This window comes from Aquarana catesbeiana, linkage group LG07, assembly GCF_042186555.1.
Source record: "Aquarana catesbeiana isolate 2022-GZ linkage group LG07, ASM4218655v1, whole genome shotgun sequence".
NCBI classification, from domain to species: Eukaryota; Metazoa; Chordata; class Amphibia; order Anura; family Ranidae; genus Aquarana; species Aquarana catesbeiana.
Genome location: NC_133330.1, coordinates 38,525,131 through 38,543,019, shown reverse-complemented (window position 1 = coordinate 38,543,019; position 17,889 = coordinate 38,525,131). Strand labels below are relative to the sequence as shown.

At 43.3% G+C, this 17,889-nt stretch overlaps 1 protein-coding gene across 2 annotated transcripts in view; it reads left to right on the top strand.

Moving 5' to 3' along the window:
- Window positions 1-17,889, top strand: part of PLXNB1 (plexin B1) — a 328,789-nt gene that overhangs the window by 255,060 nt on the left and 55,840 nt on the right. For both annotated transcript variants that reach the window (XM_073592010.1, XM_073592011.1), the window contains exons 8-11: window positions 2,381-2,537; window positions 2,721-2,829; window positions 8,349-8,457; window positions 11,478-12,407. In XM_073592010.1, the coding sequence (XP_073448111.1) occupies window positions 2,381-2,537; window positions 2,721-2,829; window positions 8,349-8,457; window positions 11,478-12,407 (1,305 nt within the window). The remainder of the gene's footprint in view (window positions 1-2,380; window positions 2,538-2,720; window positions 2,830-8,348; window positions 8,458-11,477; window positions 12,408-17,889) is intronic.

Sequence of the window (17,889 nt, the reverse complement as noted above, 5' to 3'; positions counted from 1 at the left end):
CCCATCAGTGATGCCAGTCTGTGCCCATCAGTGAGGCCAATCTGTACCCATTGGTGAGGCCAGTCTGTACCCATTGGTGAGGCCAATCTGTGCCCATCAGTGAGGCCAATCTGTGCCCATCAGTGAGGCCAATCTGTGCCCATCAGTGAGGTCAGTCTGTACCCATTGGTGAGGCCAATCTGTGCCCATCAGTGAGGCCAATCTGTACCCATTGGTGAGGCCAATCTGTACCCATTGGTGAGGCCAATCTGTGCCCATCAGTGAGGCCAATCTGTGCCCATCAGTGAGGCCAATCTGTGCCCATCAGTGAGGCCAATCTGTACCCATTGGTGAGGCCAATCTGTACCCATTGGTGAGGCCAATCTGTGCCCATCAGTGAGGCCAAACTGTGCCCATCAGTGAGGCCAATCTGTACCCATTGGTAAGGCCAATCTGTACCCATTGGTGAGGCCAATCTGTGCCCATCAGTGCTGCAAGTCATGGCTGCCTTCAGTGCCTCCTCATCAGTGCCCATCAGTGAAAAAAAATACTTATTTACAAAACTTTGTGACAGAAACTAAGAAAACCTTTTTTTATTTTTTAAACTTTTCTGCCTTTTTGCCTTTTTTTAGCAAAGATAAAAACCCCAGCTGTGATTAAATTCCACCAAAAGAAAGCTCTATTTGTGTGAAATAAATGATAACAATGTCATATGGGTACAGTGTAGCATGATCACGGCAATTGTCATTCAAAGTGCGACAGCGCTGAAAGCGGAAAATTGGCCTTTAAGGAGACATATCACAAGATAAATACTAGGGTGCCCATTACTGCTGAAAATGCCAGTTGCCGGGTCTGAATACAAAACGGGTGTTTCCATTTCTCATGCCAGACACCTAGAAATGACAGAATGAGGTCCGAAGCAGTTTATGTATTCTGTGGTGACAGGTCCCCTTTAAAAGGAGACCTGAGCCCAAACATAAAAAGCATGTCATCGTTGGCCTCTTCTGAAAATGCCAGCTGCCTGGCTGCCAGGCGGATCTGATTGAGTCCCCTACCCCAAATAACTATACAGGCTTAGACTCGGAACCTGACTATTGCCACAGGCTGCATAGTTGTTCGGGGTCGGTGGCAGGGTCAGCTTGCCCGTCGGGCAGCTAGCATTTTGCAGGAACTAACAATGGCAGCCCTGTACAGCTCTCCTGACAGGGTCACTTTAAAATGTATTTCTATGTTTGAAGTATAATTGGGAGAACATCCACTTCATATTTGTTATATGTTCATAGCAAAATGTATTCAATAAAAACTTTTTTAAATTAAATTGAAATTAAAAAAAAAAAAAAAGAATTGCTGGTTACCATTTTAGGTGCTTTTTACTTGCTTATAAATCCTTTCATGCTCTCCCTTCTTTGTGGTATTTAGGAGGGGGCTGTGTCGTGATGTTTAATAACCCTGTCCGTACTGTGCTGGCAGTTTTTCATTATCAGCTGCAAACCTTAACGCTATCTGTCCTAACAAAGGGTTAAACATTTTGAAGCTGCCCTCCTGTATTGTATGGTAATGAGGGACAGTGCAGTGTGGGGACACAGACACTGTGAAACTGTCCAGAAATATTTCAAATCAGCCATGACACCTTCTCTTTAGGTTTTTTTTCAGTTGGGTAGTTGGGGGAGGGGGGCAGGAAAAAACAGGCAGCTGAGCCTTGGTTTTTTCCATCCCTCAACCACCCACCTGAACTGTAAAATAAGAGCCAGACGGGGCTGTTCCCATGTCGCGACCTCAATCCTTTGTTTTGCGGCATTTTTAACTCGGGATAAAGACTTTGACAAGTGACACTGCTTGTTAAACTCTCCCATTGAGTTCAATGGGGCCGTACCACATACAATGCATGCAATTGTGGCATTGTAGTGCGACATTATAAAAGGTGAAATCAAGCTGTGTGGAGGCAATATAACACCTGCATACCTCCTGGTAAAAGCGATCTGAACACTGATCACTCTTCGGCGGGCAGTGCAAGTCTGAAAAAGCCCTTTGAAACACCTCAAAGGTAAGAAATAATTTAAAAAAACCAAAAGGTAGGAATGATCTGTGAATGGGAACACATGATAAATGATCTAGTGGAGTCTTCTCAAGTTTGACTGCAAAAGTGGAAATACCCTTTAAGCCAGTTGCCTGCTTGTTCTGTATATTCCATGGCAATCCTGTATGACATGACAGATTGCTCTGCCTCCCTCTAGTGTTTAATCATTGTTATTGCGTGTCAAGTGTCATTCTGCACTACATCAATCACATGTACTATTATCAGTTTTAGTTCATCGATATTAGTTAATCGATATCTCCAAGTACTTACAAAACAGCTATTAGCAGAATATTTAACATCTCATAAACCCATTTGCATCCACAGATTTTCCTAACGATTCCCGACTTGCCTCCGCTATACCAGGATGAGTCTTACTCTTGTTTCTTTGAGGATTTTGAGAGCCGCGCAGTCAGGACTCAGTCTGGGGTAATGTGTCCATCTCCGGACCCTAGCAAGGCCCCTGTGATCAAGCCAGGGACAGGTCAGTGTGCCAAAGGATGGCTGGGAGTTGTAGTTCCTCGATAGAATGAAGGATAAAGGGGAATTTAGTTCTTTTTTTAGCTGCTGTATCTACAAAAATGGTTCTGCATGATAAGATATACAGCCTATGTCGTATTAATATTATTATATAAGCATGTAAACTTTACATCTTGCATCACCTTAGATCACGTGCGCGTGCAGCTGCTGCTTCGATTTGGAGACGTGGTCATTTCCACCGCTGAGTTTACCTTCTACGACTGTATGGCTGTGGCCCAGCTCTATAAATCAGCCCCGTGAGTATTACATGGCCCTGCTATCCGTCATGTCGCCTCCATCCATTCTAAAAGTATTAAAGGACAATGTTATTTTTTTGTGAGCCTCCATCATGTTGTATAAGTGAGAGAGGAATGCCGCTCACTAAGCCTCCGCACCTGAACAGGTGCTCCCGCCCTACTGCGAACTCTCAGGTGCTGGCTCTGCACAAGTCTGTAGAAAGAAGGTCCTGGACTGCTGCACTCCGTAGAAAAGGCATCTTTATTGTGAAAAATTATTATTATTATTATACAGGATTTATATAGCGCCGACAGTTTACGCAGCGCTTTACAACATTAGGGCAGACAGTACAAGTACAATACAATTCAATACAGGAGGAATCAGAGGTCCCTGCTCGTTAGAGCTTACAATCTAGGAGGGAGGGTCAAGTGATACATAAGGGTAATAGCTGTGGGGGATGAGCTAATGGAGAAAATAGTGCAGTTGTTAGATGGAGGCAGAATAGGCTTCTCTGAAGAGGAAAGTTTTCAGGGATCGCCTAAAAGTGGATAACGCCTAAAAGTGGATAAAGTTGGAGACAGTCTGACAGATTGGGGTAGGGAATTCCAGAGGATGGGCGAGGCACGGGAGAAGTCCTGGAGGCGGATATGGGAGGAGGTGATGAGGGAGCTAGAGAGCAGGAGGTCTTGGGAGGAACGGAGATGGCGATTAGGTTGGTATTTTGAGACTAGGTTAGTGATGTAGATTAGTGATGTAGCTGGGGGCAGAGTTGTGGATGGCTTTGTAACTTATTGTTAGTATTTAATGAGTAGCTAATGAGCTATGAGTAAGCATCAAACGATGTGAAACGCGTTAGACATTGATCCCTGTTTCATCCACGTTTGATTTGACTGTATGTTGGATTTTATCTTATTTTTCACAATAAAGATGCCTTTTCTACGGAGTGCGGCAGTCCAGGACCTTCTTCTTTCTCCATCATGTTGTATCTTGTAGCATTAGGCTTCATGCACATTGGTGCATTTGCCCATGCGGCGTAAAGACACTGTGCTAAAGTGCAGCGTGGACACAGAAGTAATGCATCGAGTGCACATTGGGCGCATTCCGTCTGTGCGCATACCCTGCTTTATGCAAATTTGTGGCACATACGGTGGGGAAAATAATCATTTGACCCCCTGCAGATTCTGTACGTTTGCTCACTTACAAGGAAAATGAAGCGTCTATAATGTTTATCATAGGTGTAATTTAAATGGTAGAGACAGAATATCAACCAAAATACCGGAAAACACATGATACAAATGTTATAAATTAAGTTGCAGTTTAGTGGGTAAAATAAGTATTTAATCCCCAAGCAAAACATGAGTTAGTACTTGGTGGAGAAACCCTTGTTGCCAAGCACAGTGGTAAGACGATTCTTGTAGTTAGTTACCAGGTTTGCACAGGATTTTGGTCCTCTCTTCTTTACAGATCTTCTCTAAATTCTGAAGGTTTCTTGGCTGTCGCTTGGCAACTCAGCTCCCTCCATACATTTTCTATAGGATTAAGGTCTGGAGACTGGCTAGGCCACTCCATGATCTTAATGGGTTTCTTCTTGGGCTTCTCCTTTGTTGTCTTGGCGGTATGTTTTGGGTCATTGTCATGCTGGAAGACCCATCCACGACCCATCTTCAGTGTTCTGGCTGAGGGAAAAAGGTTCTCATCCAAGATTTTACAATACATGACCCCGTCTATTGGCCCCTCAATACAGCAAAGTCGGCCTGTACTAATAGCAGAAAAAACAGCCCCAAATAGTGTTTTCACCTCCGTGTTTGACTGTAGGAATGATGTTCTTAGGGTCATAGTCAGTAATTTTCTTCCTCTAAACACGGCGAGTTGAGTTAATGCCAAAGAGCTCAATTTTGGTCTCATCTGATCACAGCACTTTCTCCCAAATCCTTCTCTGAATCATTTAGATGTTCATTGGTAGACTTCAGATGGGCCTGTACATGTGCCTTCTTGAGGAGAGGGACCTTGCGGGCGCTGCAGATTTTCAATTCATGGCGGCGTATTGTGTTACCAATGGTTTGTTTGGTGACTGTGGTCCCAACTGCCTTGAGATCATTCACAAGCTCCTCTTGTGTAGTTCTGGGCTGATCCCTCACTTTTCTCATGGTCATCCTTACCCCATGAGGCGAAACCTTGCATGGAGCTCCAGACCGGGGGCGATTGATGGTTATTTTTGTATTTCTTCCATTTGCGAATAATTGCGAACAGTTGTCTCCTCCTCACCAAGCTTCTTGCTGAAGGTCTTGTAGCCCATTCCAGCCTTGTGATGTCTACAATCTTGTCCCTGATCTCCATTGACAGCTCTTTGGCCTTGGCCATGATGGTGAGGTTTGAATGGAAGAAAGAGATTCTGTGGACAGCTATACACATAGTGAGTTGTCGTTAGGAGAACCTTCTTAAATTGACGACTAATCTGTGTACCACATGAGCAGCTACTGTAGCCAGTCTGTGGGAACCAGAATTATTGTTGGTTGGTAGGGCATCAAATACTCATTTTACTCACTGAACTGCAACTCAGTTTATAACATTTGTATCATGTGTTTTTTCTGGATTTTTGGTTGATATTCTGTCTCTATCATTTAAAATACACCTATGATAATAATTTTTAATTTTGATCTGCAGCGGATCAAATAATTATTTTCCCCACTGTAGCTGCATTCAGTCGCCTTCACCTGTTCATGTCTATGGGTGGTTCTAGGACATCCTGGGCACCAGAAATATGAAGTGTCTTTATACTGCACAGACAAATGTGCCCATGTGCATGTTGCCTAAAATTAGAACTAAAGGTAAAACTTTCATTCAAATCTTGGATACAGTAAGGGAGGGTTATAACCCCTGCAAAAAAAAAAAAAAAGGAAGCACTGCTCCAGGTTGGTCTGTCTTTAGAGCCAATACCCCAGGGGTGCAGGTCCAGCTGTACATACAAAGAGAGAAAGTCAGATGACCGCACACCAATGTCATATAAAAAGCATCTTCCTTATTCAAACTGTTAAAAGCATTACAATGTTAGACCACATCACAAAAAGGATGCATTTCACACCCTGGAGATGTGAAACGAGTCAATTAGCGTCTCTGGGTTTTTAGTGATGTGGTCTACCATTATAATGCTTTTAAGAGTTTGAATAAAGAAAATGCTTTTTATTTAACATCGGTATGCAGTCCTCCAGCTTTCTCTCTTTGTAGGGTTATACCCCCTGTTAGTTTTTTTGCCATCTTAGTCCCACTGGAGAGATTTCTCACTGCTCCAGAGATCTTCACTGTGCGACCTTGCACAGCCTTTAGTTGTAAATAATGCTTATCAGGCACTTGTACAGATCACCCCACTGGTTCCTATAAACGGGGCTGTACTCACGAGATGCACAGACATCAATAAGTGTATGGCTCCATGCATAGGAATGAATGGGGGGGGGGGGGGGGGTGATGAGCATGTGCAGCTGACACACCACCTGGCTTGTTATGATTGGCCCAGGTTGTACAGGGCTGTACCAGGTTAGTGCAGAGTACATTAACACATAGCTATCAATCCGATTTCTAGTTTTTGTGTAGTTTATCACTTTTTTTTCTAGTTTTGGGTAGAGTGGGGAAAGGTTAGAGCAGCCATTCTCAACAAGGGTTCCTCCCAAGATTGCTAGGGGTTCCTTGAGCTGTGGCTGATTGCCCCCCCCCATCTGATGGTGCCTGCATAGTTCCAGGACAAACGCTACTTTGCAAAACCAGCAGCATGACCAAGTGCTCTTTATAGTTGTCTGTATTGGTGGAATTCTGACCACCACTGTAATGCCCCATACACACGGTTGGATTTTCCGACCGAAAACGTGTGATAGGACCTTGTTGTCGGAAATTCCGACCGTGTGTAGGCTCCATCACACATTTTCCATCGGATTTTCCGACACACAAAGTTTGAGAGCAGGATATAAAATTTTCCGACAACAAAATCTGTTGTCAGAATTTCCGATTGTGTGTACACAAATCCGACGCACAAAGTGCCACGCATGCTCAGAATAAATAAAGAGATGAAAGCTATTGGCCACTGCCCCGTTTATAGTCCCGACGTACGTGTTTTACGTCACCGCGTTCAGAACGATCGGATTTTCCGACAACTTTGTGTGACCGTGTGTATGCAAGACAAGTTTGAGCCAACATCCGTCGGAAAAAATCCTAGGATTTTGTTGTCGGAATGTCCGATCAATGTCCGACCGTGTGTACGGGGCATTAGAGTTGCATCCTTGTTACTGACCACCAATGTAAGGGCTATTTCCCCATTGACTTCTGATAAATTGGTTTTAGTAAGGATTCCCTAAGAACTAAAAATTATTTTAGGGGTTCCTCTGGGGTCAAAGGGTTGAGAAAAGCTAGGGTAGACCCTGTCAAGTTTTTTTTTTTTTACTGTATGTGTCCTATTTGGAGGGCTCCGGCTCCCCCCTGGGGACACTTCTTTTCAATAGTACACAGTCAGCAAAATAATATTCTTAACCCTTCCCTCCTCTAGATGCAGAAAAATCATTCCTGATTGATGGCCGTATTTTGTGTGATTTCTTATCTTAAAACAGGGGTCTCCAAACTATGGCTGTGGGCCACATCCAGCATGCTATGAAATTTATCCAACCCCCAGCTAGGGTCAGTGGGGTATCCTCAATGTACACAGATTGAGAATTAAAGTGGGAGTAAACCCCCATACATGACTTTTACCTACAGGTAAGCCTATAATAAGGCTTACATATAGGTACTGTAAATATCTCCTAAATATGCACCGTTTAGGAGATATTTATGATACATACAGCCGGTGACATCACTGGCGCATGCGCTCTGAAGGAACGGCCATCTGGGCCGTTCCTTCAGAGTCCTGTGCCGTAAACGGTGGCTCCTGCGCGCATGCATGGGAGTGACGTCATCGTGGCTCCGGCCAGGCCGTGTCAGCAGTGACAGAGCGCCACTGGAAGGGCTTCGTTCTAAGGTAAGTTTCACATAATGTGCTAGTATGCGACGCATACTAGCACATCATGGCTTTGCCTTCGCTTAAAAAGAAAAAATTGTCAGCGGTTTACCACTCAGTTGAGATCTATGGCCTCTACTTCAAACCCCCTTTTCAACACTACTCCCTTCCTTTCCCACACCTGGGCTCTGTAAGGGGGGACTCTGATGGGGACACTGATGAGAACCTGATGTAAGGGAGACTACGATGGGGACCCTGGTGTACAGAGGGACTGTAATAAGGACCTGGATGTAAGGGGGGAATCTGATGGGGGCCCTGAAGTAGGACTCTAATGTAGTGGGGGAATCTGATGGGGATTCTGCTGTAAAAGGGAATCTACTTGGGACCCTAGTGAGGATTTTTTCAGCCCTTTAATATTTGTAAAGTATTCAATGTTGCCCTCATCCTGAGGCTTGGAGACCCCTGTCTTAGAGAAACCTGGTTTAATGTTATATCATTTTATTTAGATAAAACTAGATTCATGTCCACCCTAAAGGACCGTTACTATTTGTTGAATACTTTCAGGTGCCGTGGCTGTGTGAGCAGTGAATGGGGGTGTAATTGGTGTATCCATCAACATGTCTGCACTCATAAAGGCACATGTGAAGAAGGTACCATCATCCGTAATAAACTGGTAAGTTTGCAATGCTTATTGTAATAAGTATATTATCCAGCTTGCCATTCTTTCTTAACTTTTTTCTTTTCCAATAATTTTTAGTAGTTGTTTCTTTTGCAAAATACAAAATACAAAAGATGGCAATTGTACAGATAGACATAGATACATATCCATATATCGTTTAGAAGACAGGGGGGCACCATAGTGCATATTGCAAGGTACAATAGCCTGGATATCAACTCAAATCAGATTTTACTATACTTCGAGGGTGGGATCAGAACACTTTGCTATAGTCAGTCTTCATCTCAGAACCAGCTAAATACATTCTAGGTACATCAAAAGGTTTTTGTTTTTTTTTCTAAAGCAGCAAGAAGAAAAGCCTGTCCCCTGCCAGCATGCTGCAGAGTGGGGGCCTTTCATTTTTGGGGGAAGCAGTAGCATCATCGCAGAGGTCTAACATTTCCCTTACTGAGTCAGACCTGTAGCTCTGCAATCAGCAAAGCTCTTGTTCCCAGCTGATTGGAGAGATATCCCAGATAGCAAGGACAACTTGCCACAAATTTGTGGCAGTGTTGAATTGTTGAAGTCTGTTAACTTGCTGCACATTTTCACAGTTGTACACTTGCAGAGCACTTGAAGCACAAGTTCTAGTTGACACTTTTCCAATTTGTAGCCAATTTGCGTGATCAATCTCTAGCAAGGGCAAAGTTTCAGTGGTGAGCCTATAGCAGGGGTCTCCAAACTTTCTAAACAAAGAGCCAGTTTACTGTCCTTCAGGCTTAAGGGGGGCTGGATTGTGGTCAGTGGAAGTCGAAAAGGTCCTGACATCAGTGGGAATAAATAATACCCCACTGTTTTAGTAGAAGGAATCGTCCCCTATGATTGGTGTCATTGAGCCCCATTGTTGGTGTCATTGAGAATAATTATGCCCCATAGTTGGTGTCATTGGGAGGAATTGTGTGTCAGGTTGAGGAATTGTGCCCCATTCACTGATGTCACTGGGCCCCATTAAAGGTGTAATTGGGGTAAATTGTGCCCCATCATTGTATTCACTGGGAGCAATTATGCCCCATCATTGGTGTCATTGGGAGGAATTGTGCCCCATCATTGGTGTCAGTGGTAGGAATTGTGCCCCATCATTGGTGTCAGTGGGAGTTATTAAGCCCCATTGTTGGTATCCGTGGATGAAATAGTGCCCCAAGGGTAGGATAAAAGCAAGCAAAGGGCTACATCTGGCCCCCAGGGCCGCAGTTTGTAGACCAGTAGTCCACAGCAAGAGCTCTGCAAGTTTACAGCAAGAACTCACAGTCACAGTGACCCCTGTGATGGGATGACTATTTCACAACATAACTGAACCAGAACTTGCAGCAGACTTGCAAAATGTTTGCAAAGAAAGTTGATCTGGAATCATGCAATGTGGACTTGCTTCAAGGGTGCAACAAACTTGTGAAGCCTGGCAAGTCCAGCAATAGCTTAACAAGTCATTTTCAAGCTTGCAGCACAATTGCTTGATATCTGGGATGGCTCTGACTGAGCAGGAGGCATGACGGACCTCTGCAAAGAGACCAATGCTTCTAGACAGTGAACAAAGGTCCTTCTCTGCAGGCTGGAGACAGGCTCTTCTACTCAGGCTGTGGCTGGTTTCTAAGGAAAACTATCTGTAATGCCGCGTACACACGGTCAGACTTTTCGTCTACAAAAGTCCGACAGCCTGTCCGACAGACTTCCGGCGGACTTTCGGCGGACTTGCGGCGGACTTGCGGCAGACTTTCTAATGAACGGACTTGCCTACACACGACCACACAAAAGTCCGACGGATTCGTACGTGATGACGTACACCGGACTAAAATAAGGAAGTTCATAGCCAGTAGCCAATAGCTGCCCTAGCGTGGGTTTTTGTCCGTCGGACTAGCACACAGACGAGCGGATTTCGGGGTCCGTCGTAGTTACGACGTAAAGATTTGAAGCATGTTTCAAATCTAAAGTCCGTCGGATTTGAGGCTGAAAAAGTCTGCTGAAAGTCCGGAGAAGCCCACACACGATCGGATTACCAGCCAGCTTTAGTCCGTCAGCGTCCGTTGGACTTTTGTAGACGAAAAGTCCGACCGTGTGTACGCGGCATAAGAGTTTGCACACCTTTTATTTTGATATACCTGCAATATATTTATCTAATTTAAAGTATAACCAAAGCCAAAACTTTTTTTTTTCCATTTTGGACAGAGTAGAGAATAGTCAAAACCCCGGCCAGGTTTATTTTGGCTCCCTGCCTAGCAGGCACATAGACAGTAATAAATATTTAACAAGGGTTGTAATTATTCTACACCCTGTCCAAAACTAAATAAAAAAACAGTGTTAGAAGGTAAAGCCAGTCTGACAGGCAAAGTTTGCATGTCATATACCCTTTTGCACTTCCTTTGCCGGTTCACAGTTCTCTGAACATATCTGCAGCCAGAGGAAGGGGTTAGAGTCAAAATTTGTATATCAGTAACAGCGATTTTTAGTCTATTTTCCTTGGAGAAAGAGGGAAAGCATAAAACTGGCAATAAATTAAGAAATATTCTTTCCTTCAACCTGAGGAAAAATCCACCTTAAATAAGCTGGACCATTGTTGTCACAAGCCAATAGATATCTCCCATGACAATCTGATGGTTATGCTGGCAGGCACCCTCTTGCCTATAACACTCAGGGGAGACATTGATCTAAACACAGCTTAGGAAACCCACTCCGATCTCAGTTTTTTGTCCCTGAGCTAAATGGTGTTGGCAGCATCTGCCTGCTCCCGTCACCACCTTCCATCTGCATTGATAAAAAACATGCTAGATCTGCAAAACCAACATTGCAAGCCCAAGGAGTCCTCTTTTGGTTTCCTTGCCCAAGGATGATCTGATAGCACCTGAGCATCCTATTTCCTTCTTATATCTATAGACAGCCTTAAGTTGGTCTAGATACAGATCATGGATGAATTCAGTTGTGCAACATATTGTAACATCTTCCTTTAATCTTGTAATATGTATTTTTTCCTGTTATTTCTGCCATAGGAGAAGAATCCAGCCCCAGATGTTTTCACTCCTGTAATTGTGCCAGAACCAGAGCCAACACCTGAAGTTATTCCAACCACTCCCACTCCAGCTACAACAGTAAAAATAAGGACGCCTAGTCCAACCCCAGAGGCTTCTACTACAACCACCACTGAAAGTACAACACTCCCTGTCATTGTAACCACAACCACACCAATCCCCACCACCGTGCCAACCACCATTGTCATTACAACCATAGTGACTACTCCAGAGCCAACCACACCAGAACCAACTACACTGGAGCCTACAACTGAGGAGTTGACTCCAGAGTTGACAACTCAACCTCCAACAGAAGAGCCAACCAGTGTCCCTACAACAATTCCAACCACCTTGCCTGTGGATATCTTTACAAGTCCAATTGTTACCGATGATGAAGTCCTTCCTGCCACTCCCGACTCTGGTAAAGCTGAGGAGATTTGGACAACTGAAAGTCCCACCACACCCAGCGAATTTACAGTTTCACCACTGATTCCAGTTCCTACCGCTTCTAATAATGAAAGAGATACTACATTCGCTCCCACCACACTCCCTCCATCATCAGAAGATTTTACGTCTACTCTGTCACCTCATCCAGCCACCAATGAAACATCGGTTGTGCCATCTTTGCCAGATTTTCCTGAAGACTTGGAAACTGAGGCTCCGTATTCAGAAGAGCCACCCACAGTAGTTATGGTGGGCAGTACCAAAGAGAGCTTGGATCACACAGAGGCAGAAGACTGGGTGGACTTGGTCAACATGGATAATGATACATCTTCCTTTTCAGCATCCACTATCCTCTCTGGGGATGGAGACGTGGACGGTGTCTCGCCTCAGTTTCCTTCTATAATAGAACCAGATATGGATTATCAGGCTGATTCTTTGGGATTTGCTGAACTCATGATAAACACACAGGTAATTAATGAGGAATTCTAAAAGACTCTCTGATTATCTGATTATATACAAAAAGTACAAATAATCGTGTTGCTTGTATACATTAATTCGCTCTTTGGTATTCTAATCACATTAACTGCAGTTGCGTCTAATCTGTTGCTCTACATGGAAGAATCGGGTTGTATTTAGCACCAGTAGACAGTTTAGGGTTCCACTCATACTTGAGTTGTTTTCTTTTTACTTACTGTACCCGGGCTATTTCCACAGTGTAATATCCCACAGATACTTGTCCCTTTCTGTTAGACATTTTGAAATGGTTGGCAAAATTGTCTGGACACAGGTTTGCTTTAACCACTTTAAGACCAAGCTTTTTCTGGCACTTTATTTAGTATTTCTTTTCTAGAAAATTACTTATAACCTTCAAACATTATACTTTTTTTTTTTTTTTTTTAGCAGAGACCTTAGGGGAAAAAATGGCGATCGTTGATTTTTTTTGTGTCACACGATATTTGTGCAGCGGTTTTGCAAATGCAATTTTTTGGGAAAAAATACACTTTAATGAAAATAGATACCTAACATGTCACGCTTTAAAATTGCGCAGACTCATGGAATGGTGGCAAACTACGATACTTAAAAATCTCCATAGGCGACACTTTAAAATTTTTACAGGCTACATGTTTAGAGTTACAGAGAAAGTCTAGCACTAGAATTATTGCTCTCGCTCTAATGTTCGTGCGATACCTCACATGCGTGGTGCAACGTTCGTGCGATACCTCACATGCGTGGTGCGAACACTGTATTCATATGCGTGGGCTTCTGCCTGAGGAGGAAAGGAATGGGGAAGCTTTCAATTTTTTTTTTCTTATTTGTTTTACTTTTTATTTTTTACTTTTAAACTGTCCCTTTAATTTTTTAGTTTTCAATCACTTTTATTCCTATTACAAGGAATGTAAACATCCCTTGTAATAGAAATAAGGACGACAGGTCCTTTTTATTGAGAGACATGGGGTTAAAAAGACCCCAGATCTCTCCTTCACCTTTAAAAGCAAAAGGTCAAAAATATTTTTTTTTTGCTTTAAAAAAAAAAAAATTGTTTACTTCCACCCTGGACCGGAAGTGATGTCATGATGCCGCTCCGGTCCTCCAAGGCCATAGAGGCGATCATGGATGATCTAATCCTCTAAGTATCTTGTTCCTGCAGCGCTGTTGTGTGTTCACATGATCTCTCCCTGTTCTTTGGCATCTGCAGATCAAGATCTTTGGGGGGAGCTTATATTTCTCTGCCAATGTACGTTCTCTACAGTGTCTGTCCAGCCCTGATTGGTGCTGTGCCAGTCACATGACTAAAAAAAAAACAGTTTCAGAAGAGCAATTGAAATTAAATTACATATATCAAAAACTATTTTACAGCTCCCTATATATCTTTATTGCACATGAAATGTGTGTTTTTCGTGCATTAATATGGTGTAGGTGGAGTCAACAAAGATTGACACCAGCTTTCATTTTGTTCAGATGGCATCTGCATCCAAGGCGCTTTTTTGCACTTTACATATATTAGCAAGTTTTTTGGGACTTTCTTAGTAAATGTATTCAATCTGTATATTATATCCCTCCCCCATAGTGTTTAGCAATAGGAGGACATGTGTCCTCCTATTGGGGGAGTGTAATATACCACTGTCAATATATATGATACCAAAAAATAAAGCAATAAGTGAGCGCCGAACCGTAAACCAGAGGCGACGATGTGATGTCAGCATGTAGGCCCCATGTCACGCTGGACTTTATTTTCTTTTACATTTACCACTCTATATACACCCTGATGTGTGACTCTATAGTCATGCGGGCTTCACAGATAAGAAAAAGGAGGAAATTAAGAGCTTAGAAGGGAACTGAAATTAGAGCATGCTCTGTAGAGGACACCAGCTGGTCTACAAAATCTCAGGCTGCAGTGGGGACACAGAAAAGATGGGAGAGACAGCTGAAGGCAGGATCAACCAGGTATATTTCACTCTACAAAAAAATGAATGCTTTAGTGGCTTTGTGAGTATGAACACTCTGTTATATATCATGTAATGAGAGTTTTTCATAGTCCGGGTTTAATGACACTTTAAGGATTTTAATTGAGCAAAGCCATCACTGTTTTCTTGTTGATCGATGATTCTCAACTTCAGTCCTCAATTACCCCAAACAGATCATGTTTTCAGGATTTCCTTCAATTTGCACAGGTGCTTTAAACCAATTGGCTTGGTACACTATATTGTCAAAAGTATTGGGATGCCTACCTTTAAACACACATGAACTTTAATGGCATCCCAGTCTTAGTCTGTAGGGTTCAATATTGAGTTGGCCCACCCTTTGCAGCTATAACAGCTTCAACTCTTCTGGGAAGACTGTCCACAAGGTTTAGGAGTGTGTCTATGGGAATGTTTGACCATTTTTCCAGAAGCGCATTTGTGAGGTCAGGCACTGATGTTGGACAAGAATGCCTGGCTCGCAGTCTCTGCTGTAATTCATGCCAAAGGCGTTCGATCGGGTTGAAGTCAAGACTCTGTGCAGGCCAGTCAAGTTCCTCCACCCTAAACTCACTCATCCACACTATATTGCCAAAAGTATTGGGCCACCCCTCCAAATCAATTGGTGGAGGGGGGATTATGGTGTGGGGTTGCTTTCAGGGGTTGGGCTTGGCCCCTTAGTTCCAGTGAAGGGAATTCTTAAGGCGTCAGCATACCAAGACATTTTGGACAATTTCATGCTCCCAAATTTGTGGGAAGAGTTTGGTAATGTCCCCTTCCTGTCCCAACATGACTGCACAAATCAAGGTCCATAAAGACATGGATGAGTGAGTTTGGGTTGGAGGAACGTGACTGGCCTGCACAGAGTCCTGACCTCAACCCGATAGAACAGCTTTGGGATGAATTAGAGTGGAGACTGCGAGCCAGGCCTTCTCGTCCATCAGTGCCGGACATCACAAATGCGCTTCTGGAAGAATGGTCAAACATTCCCATAGACATACTCCTAAACCTTGTGGACAGCCTTCCCAGAAGAGTTGAAGCTGTTATAGCTGCAAAGGGTGGGCCAACTCAATATTGAACCCTACGGACTAAGACTGGGATGCCATTAAAGTTCACGTGTGTGTAAAGGCAGGTGTCCCAATACTTTTGGCATGATAGTGTGATTATGATAGCTCTTCTCTCTTAGGTAAATTCCCAAAACATGTCCTGTTAGGAATACTTGAATACTGAGGTTGGGGCCCGCTGTTGTAGATGCAGAATACACTTCCCTTATATGATTTTGAAGCTGAATACTTCAGGACATGATTATTGCTCCCTTTTCAGGGATTAAATGTTGTTTGGTTCTTATAATGGTGATTACCAAGATGCTATAGCTTTTTTTCTGGCATAGGCCTCGTTTACCCTTACTTTGCTTCTCTGAAGAGTGATCTGTATTTTGCCTTCTCACCTCCTGTTTAAAGCGGGAGTACAGCGATCAATCTTTTTTTTTTTTTTTTTAGGTCATTGAGACACTTTGCTAATCCCAAAATAATACTCACAGTTTGGGTGTAATATTTCCGCCTCTGTCTGTTTTTATACTGAAGAATAACTTAAAAAATGCGATGCTGGCTGTTTCCATCTTGCTTGTGGGTATGTGAAGCCCACAAGCATTGATTTCCTGGATGCGGTGAATGCTGTTCATCCGCAGCTTGTTCACACGCATGATCATTGTTTCCGCACTGAATCTTGGGAAGCCTGACACTAAGCTCCCAGGAGACAGTGCGGCGCCGGGGAAAGGCAATAAACACGCCTACTCCCATGGGAGGAGAGACAGGAAGTGCCACAATAAAGAACAATAATAAATAAATAAAAATAAAGGTAATTACAGCGATAAAAAACATTTTTGTGCGGCATTTGAACATCTATGCAATGAACTGAAGGGGGTAATATTAAGTTAAAAATTTGAGTGGAACCCCGCTTTAAACCCCTAAAAATGGTGGACTACTGTACTGCGCTTGTATTTGTTATACGTGTTTGCAAGGCCTCTATTCACTTGAATGGGTCGTGTACGATGGGTGGTAGTACCCTGTCAAACACATCAGGGGGTATAATTCCTGACGCGACATGAGTACACCCCGACCACTGTCTTTTCCACTAAAGGAGGAGCAGTTGAGGTGCAGCAAAAAAAGTGGCTCAACCGGGTGGTCTTGACGCCCCTTAACCCTCAGTAGACATAATGTGGCTCCCTGAAAAATTATTCCACTCAAAGGAGTTTATTTACTAAAGGCAAATAGACTGTGCAATATGCAAGTGCAGTTGAGGGTAAGCTCTGCGGACTTCCATCATCCAATCATGTGCAAGCCAAAATGCAGTTTTTTTATTTTTCTTGCATGTTATTGGGTATTCTTTGCAAAGTGAAGCTTTACCTCATTTACTAATCTTCAGAGCAGATCACACTACACTCCTGTTAGGCTCCACAATATGGGAACACTCACAGATTCTATGTGCTGTAAATGCAAATAAGATAAAGGTGATCTTATTCATCTTCTCTGGAGGCGTCCTAAACTCCACCTATATTGGATAGACGTTCTGGATACCTTAATACCCTAATAGGGTATTTCAATCTAAAGTACCGCTAGACCCTAGATATTGTCTGCTAGGCATCATATCTGTCTTTATAGCAGAAGAGCCCATGAGAGTAGCATTTAATCAAGCGCTCTTCCAGGCCCGTAAGCTTCTTCTCCTGCTCTGGAAATCACCCGACTCTCCTTCCCTCCGAATGTGGGTGACCTACATGGGCAATACCCTTATATTTGGGAAATATGTATACCAACATAGAGAGTGCTTGGGAAAGTTTGATAATAGGATGTGGGCACCATGGCTGGATACCCCTGGGCTTGGCCTGCGTGAACTTGTTCAGATGCTGGTGCTGCAATGCCCTGCTTGAACATCATAACTTTTGATAGTCATAGCTGACATAAAATTGGAGGTTGAGTACGATTTGGATGTTTGACAAGTTTTATTATTCATCGACGGTTGTGATATATATATATACACTTCTATTGTTCTTGTGTTTTCTTGTCTGGAATTCCCTTTTCTCTAAGTATTGTAAGCTGTTGACATGTGTATAGGTGTGGCACAATGTGAACTAATGTTACATGTTTGTATCTGTTCATCTAAAGTTCAGTAAAGAACCTGTTTGATGAAAAAAAAAAAACGAATCTCTAGAGCCGAGGTCTCCAAACTTTCTAAACAAAGGGCCAGTTTACTGTCCTTCAGACTTTAGGTTGGCTGGACTGTGGCCATCATGAGTAGAAATTGTCCCAGCATCAGTTGGAGTAAACAATGCCCCATTTCTGGTGTCAGTGAGAGCAATAGTGCCCCATTGTTGAGGTCATTGGGGGGGGGGAAACTGTGCCCTATCGTTGGTGTCGTTGGGAGGAATATTGCCCGATCTTTGGTGTCATTGGGAGGAACTGTGCCCCTTCATTGGTGTCGTTGGGAGGAATGGT